This window comes from Chenopodium quinoa, unplaced genomic scaffold (assembly GCF_001683475.1).
Source record: "Chenopodium quinoa cultivar QQ74 unplaced genomic scaffold, ASM168347v1, whole genome shotgun sequence".
NCBI lineage: Eukaryota > Viridiplantae > Streptophyta > Magnoliopsida > Caryophyllales > Amaranthaceae > Chenopodium > Chenopodium quinoa.
In genome coordinates, this window is record NW_018742340.1 from 12,390 (window position 1) to 18,406 (window position 6,017).

The 6,017-nt window shown below is 45.7% G+C and overlaps 1 protein-coding gene across 1 annotated transcript; it reads right to left on the reverse strand.

Annotated features, from left to right (window-relative positions):
* Nucleotides 1-2,457: 2,457 nt before the first annotated feature.
* On the reverse strand, nt 2,458-4,353 carry LOC110693253. The gene is made up of 2 exons (XM_021870409.1): nt 4,018-4,353; nt 2,458-2,526 (listed from the first exon to the last, which is right to left on the reverse strand). The coding sequence occupies exons 1-2, from the start codon at nt 4,351-4,353 to the stop codon at nt 2,458-2,460; spliced, it is 405 nt and encodes a 134-aa protein (XP_021726101.1).
* Between the last annotated feature and the right edge of the window lie 1,664 nt (nt 4,354-6,017).

Genomic DNA, 6,017 nt, shown 5'->3' on the forward strand with positions numbered 1-6,017 from the left:
ACATCCATGAATCAATCAACTTAATCCTAACTCCGCTCCTAGGAACTAAGCAAGATAAAATAAATAGAAGAGAGTTTGGAAAGATCTCACCGGAGCCATGCCAATCCAAAACATAAAAAGAATGATGGGTTCCAAGTCAACCAACCTTGGCTCCTTCCAAAAGTAGTATACAACCTGCCAAAAAGTGAGAAATACCAGAACTCCAAAGCAAAAAGATTAGAAAACAAAATAAAGAAGAAAAAGGAAAAATGATCATGTATAATACAAACCAACAGATACAAGCCAACAGATTATTAAGCACAAGCAAGCATAGGAAAGGCTGCTCATCCCCAAAATGATATTTTCATTTGCCCCTAGATATGAAAATGCTAAGGCACCCCCCCAACTAAAACCAGGCACCGTCTCGGTGCGATAAAACATGTAATAGTCAAGGGTGGGGGGGGTCAATAGAAATGATCATCTATTCCTCAGAGTCTTCCTCTTCCTCTCCCTCTACAACTATAGGGGGCGCCCAATCATAATCAACATCGCATGGCGGCCCATATGGCTCCCACCCACCGTAATAACCGGGGGGAAAGCCGTCGCCCTGATAAGGATAGGCGGGATCACCGAGGTAATCACACCCACCTGAGCGCTGGTAGTTGTAGGGGGGGAAGGAGTGGGGAGGGTCATGCAGGGTACCGGGGCCTTGCCAATAGGGGTATTGGCCGCCGGTACGAGGAATGGGGTTCCCATTGTCATCTACTTGAGGGGGCTCCCAATTCGGGACAGGCCCGTGCTGCGGAGGGTAGTAGGGGTAGTTGACACATGGGCTAAAATGTCCCTGGTCCACATGGTAATCATAAATATGGTTTTGATAAATATCAAAAGTGGGACCAGGAGACTGAGCAGGGGCCTCCTCTCTTTCCCTAGGCCGGGCTTGAGCAAGGTTCCTAACCTCCAGAGTGAGGCTAGCGAAAGCTTGCTTAATATTAAATGCAGAAGAGGAAGAGGGCTCACCTCCCCCCGAGAACTGGGGGGGGGGGCTGCTGAAGATGCTGCTGTGCCTGAGAAATAAATTGTTGAAATTGCTCTTGTTGCTGCTGCTGAAACTGTTGCTGCTGTTGCTCTTGATGTTGCTGGAATTGTTGTTGTTGCCGCCTCGCTTGCCTGATTTCATTTCTATGATCAATCTCGGGCTGGGAGAGGTCATTCTCGTGAATTTGCTCCATAGGGACTTGCCATGGTAACTCAGTTCCCGGGGGCGGATTCATCATGAACGGACATGGCATGTAGCACCAAGGGACGTCTCGGATCCGCCAAATGAAGGCCTTACCCGTGACTCCCGTGGAATCCGAAATGAATTGCATTCTTTTCATCTTCTCTATGTTCAATTCGGCTGCCATGTTCAAGCTCTCCATCTGCTGCAGCTGGGTCTTGTATCTGTACTTGAAGGCGATATACGTGACCATCCCTCCCATAAAGATAGGACCAGTCAAGAGGGGGGAGTCCCTTATTGCCTTACATCTCTTGGCAAACAGATACCCTAGATTGATCTTGTGCTCCGGGGTGGCAGGTGGGTAAAGAAGCGCACCCTCGGTAGCTCTCCAAAGAAGATATAACTCTTGATCGCTCATTTTACCTAGATCTTTTCTGGAGAAGAAAATATATGCAAGCATCCGGTGAAAGTACCGTAAGGCGGCATGGTGGATCTCTGAGGCCTTGGAGGAGTTTGATTGGAATTCTCTAGCCCCACTCGTGATTCGGGCCCAAAATTCTTGCGGACTGTACCCCTCTATATAACCTTGACCGTCAAGTCCGGAGGTATCCAAGATTCGAGCATTTGGGTCCCAACCAAATAGTTCATTGAAAGCACGAAGGGTAATGTGGCGGCCTTTGTTGAACAACCGGAATTTTACTTTGAATGCATCAATGCCTTCCATACCCTCTTCTTGATTTAACTCGAAGCTAGCAAGAAACTCCAATGTTAGGGGGCGGTAAGTTAGAGGCGGTTGGGTGGGGTAGTAGTAGGAAGTATCTGCGGTGATGTAATCATTTGGCAATCTACAATCCAAGAACGCATCAAACCCCAGATTCACTGCAAGCTCCCTAACCTTCTCGTCTATTCCAATCATATAACAGTCGTGTTGGGAATAGAAAAGAGTTGGATTAATTGCCCTCCTATCCAATGCGGTCAATTTGGTCCTTTGGGCCGCATGTGGCAGGGTAATGTTGAATTGAGTGGGTTGAGCATGCCCACCACTACTACCGGCACCACTACTTTCTCCTACATTACCACTCCTTGGTTCGGCTCTTTGCCTCTTTGAACCACCAGCCATTTCTTACAACAACAATATAGAAATTTTCCAAAGCAACACACCACAACAACCCAACAATTTCCAACAATTCTACACAATGACCACAAAAACAAAACTCTCCAAAACTTTGCACAACCACCAATTCTAAAACCAAAACTTTCTACAAACCAAAACCTAGCAAAAATCCACAATAATTTTCCCTTGCCAAAGCACCACAACAAACAACACACTACAATTCACAACAAATTTTCACCACATAAAACACAAAACCCATTCATTCACCATCAATTCTCCAATTAAGCCAACCTTAATAAGCAAATATCCAAAGAAATAGGGAAAATTAACTTAGTAAGAGTAGGATTATACCAACAATTGGAGACAAATTAGCCTAGAGTTGAAATTGAAGAAGAACCCGACTTGGCCCGACGCGAACCCGGTAGAACCCGCTTCAATTCTTGATGAAATCCGGACTAGGTGCTGAATTCTTGATGGAGATGTATGATTTTTGGAGATAGGGGATGAATAATTTGTGAATTTTAGAGGAATTCGTAGTTGGAAGGTGGAGATTTGGAGGAGATGAAGGTTTGGTTATGGAGGAAGAAGTTGAGGGAGTTTGAGGTGAGAGAAGGGATAGGGATAGCGAGTTTGAGGTGAGAATTTGGGTGCTCAAAATTAAAAGGGGATAAAACGCAAAGTCTGAAATGAGGGTCGGAGCGGGCGCTCTAAGGGTAGAGCGGCCGCTCTAACATTTCGCTGAAAAATCAGGTTTCTGGGTTGAAAATCAAAGCGCCCGCTCTAAGACCAGGGCGCCCGCTCTAAAGCTGCGCAATTTTCCCACACTTAGTCAATTTTTCACCCAAAACTCAGAGCTCCCGCTCTCTGACCAGAGCGCCCGCTCTAGCTTCTCGGATTTTAGCACCAAAAAATGTAGAATTTCTGAGGGACCTTCAAAGCGCCCGCTCTACACCCAGAGCGCCCGCTCTAAATTCTCGAAATTTTCCTTCCTTAGCCCCTTAAAATCAGAGCGCCCGCTCTACACCCAGAGCGCCCGCTCTAAATTCTCGGATTTTGGCCTCAAGTATTCTGAATAATTCCCAATGATGCAGAGCGCCCGCCCTCTGTTTAGAGCGCCCGCTCTAGACTGTCGGATTTTTGGCTTTAAAAGCATGATTTCCCAAACCTGCAAACACTCAAATATCACTCAAACCAAAATCGTTAGTACTTCTATAGGATGCGACCTAAGTACCCGACTCAACCATTGATTGGTTGAGCCAAGAGGTCGTGCCCTTCGGTTTATAGCATTTTGGCTAACGATAACCAACATAAACCATCCCCTCTTTGGGGAAAAATCCTCCGGATTTTTGCAAAGTACTTAAAACAAAAAGTAACTAAAGAGATAGTTCAAAGACAAATATTCACAATATACTACAAAGCATGCTAGTTTAACGTCCCTAGCTTGACGTTACGTCACGAGCAATAAAGCTAAGGGGGAGGAACGGTGTGGACCGTCCCAAGCATTAGGCAATCGATCTTTCCAATATCTCCTTCATCATAGTATCTTTTGATCCGTTGCCCATTCACCATGAACCGGCTCCCATCTTCATGATTTTCCAATTCGAACGAAGCCATAGGGGGTTACTTTGGTGATTGTAAACGGCCCCACCCATTTGGACTTGAGCTTCCCGGGAAAGAGTCGGAGACGTGAGTTGAAGAGAAGAACCTTGTTACCCACCTCGAAGTCACGATCTCGAATCCTTTTGTCGTGCCACCTCTTGGTTTGTTCTTTGTAGAGTCTAGAGCTCTCATAAGCATCATACCTCAACTCTTCCAACTCGTTGAGCTTGAGTAACCTCTTTTCTCCGGCCAAGTGAAGGTCCATGTTGAGTTCCTTTACAGCCCACCATGCCTTGTACTCCAATTCCACCGGAAGGTGGCATCCCTTACCATAGACAAGTCGATATGGCGTGGTGCCAATCGGTGTCTTGTAAGCGGTCCGTAAGGCCCATAGTACATCATCCAGTCTTAGGGACCAATCTTTTCTAGACTTGTTGACCATCCTCTCGAGCAAACTCTTAATTTCTCTGTTGGACACCTCCACTTGCCCTTGGGTTTGTGGATGGTAAGGGAGTCCAACCTTATGATGTACCCCATATTTCTTCAAAAGTGCTTCGAGTTGTTTCTTGGCGAAATGAGATCCGCCATCACTAATTAGTCACCGTGGCACCCCAAATCTAGGAAAGATGATCTTCTTGAGCAACTTCAACACTACCTTGTGGTCATTTGTGGGTGATGGTATCGCTTCCACCCATTTAGTCACATAATCCACAGCCACAAGGATATACAAATTCCCACATGAGGAGACAAACGGACCCATGAAGTCCACTCCCCATACATCAAATGGCTCAACTTCTAAGATTGATTGTTGCGGCATTTCATTTCTCTTTGTGATTCCTCCCATCCTTTGGCATCGGTCACATCGAAGGATGAACTTGTGAACATCTTTGCGCATAGTTGGCCACCAAAGCTTGCAACCTAGGATCCTTGCCACGGTCTTGTTGACACCTCCATGACCTCCACAAGGTAGTGAATGACAATGTTCCATAATACCTTCCATCTCATGATTTGCCACACATTTCCGGAACAAACCGTCACTACACTTCTTGTACAAGCTTGGATCATCCCAAAAATACCTCTTAACTTCCTTGAAGAACCTCTTCCTTTGTCGAGCATCATAGTCATGAGGTACCACCCCGCTTGCTAAATAATTTGCAATATCAGCGAACCAAGGGATGGTGTTGGTAACGATCGCCATAAGAGAGTCATCTCGAAGCTCATCATCGATGGGATCCTCTTTGTCAAGGTAAGAAGGGTGGTCTAACGGCAACCTTGAGAGGTGGTCAGCCACTAGGTTCTCACTTCCTTTCTTATCCCGTATTTCAATGTCAAATTCTTGTAAGAGAAGGACCCATCGGATTAGACGCGGCTTAGCATCCTTTTTGCTTATTAAATACTTCACCGCGGAGTGATCGGTGTAGACAATGGCCTTGTTGCACACCAAATAGGGTCTAAACTTGTCAAAAGCGAAGACCACCGCCAACATTTCCTTCTCCGTGGTGGTGTAATTCTTTTGTGCCGTATCTAAAGTCCGGCTTGCATAAGAGATCACATTCAATTTCTTTTCTTTCCTTTGCCCAAGGACTGCTCCAACTGCATTATCACTCGCGTCACACATTAGTTCATACGGGAGTTCCCAATTCGGTGCTTGCACTATAGGCGCATTCACTAAAGCATTTTTCAAGGTTTCAAATGCCTTAGTGCAAGCATCATCGAATTTGAACTCCACCTCTTTTTGAAGTAAACTCGTCAAAGGTCTCGCTATTTGTGCAAAATCTTTGATAAATCGACGATAGAAGCCGGCGTGCCCCAAGAAGGCACGTACCCCGGTCACCGATGATGGTGGGGGTAGCTTTTCTATCGCCGAGACCTTTGCCGGGTCTACCTCAATACCATTAATGGACACTTTATGCCCGAGGACAATGCCCTCCTCGACCATAAAATGGCACTTTTCCCAATTCAACACAAGGTTCGTCTCTTGACACCTCTTTAAAACCTTTTCGAGATTGTGCAAGCATAGGTCAAAAGACGAACCACAAACACTGAAATCATCCATGAAAACTTCTATTGCATTTTTGATCATATCAGAAAAGATTGCTGTCATAC

Excerpts from the sequence above, each read along its gene's own strand:
- LOC110693253 (XM_021870409.1), bottom strand. The coding sequence starts at position 4,353 with ATGGTCAACAAGTCTAGAAAAGATTGGTCCCTAAGACTGGATGATGTA. Across the intron at positions 2,527-4,017 it reads ACTTCGAGGTGGGTAACAAG|TGTGTTGTTTGTTGTGGTGC; the intron begins GTTCTTCTCTTC and ends TGTGAATTGTAG.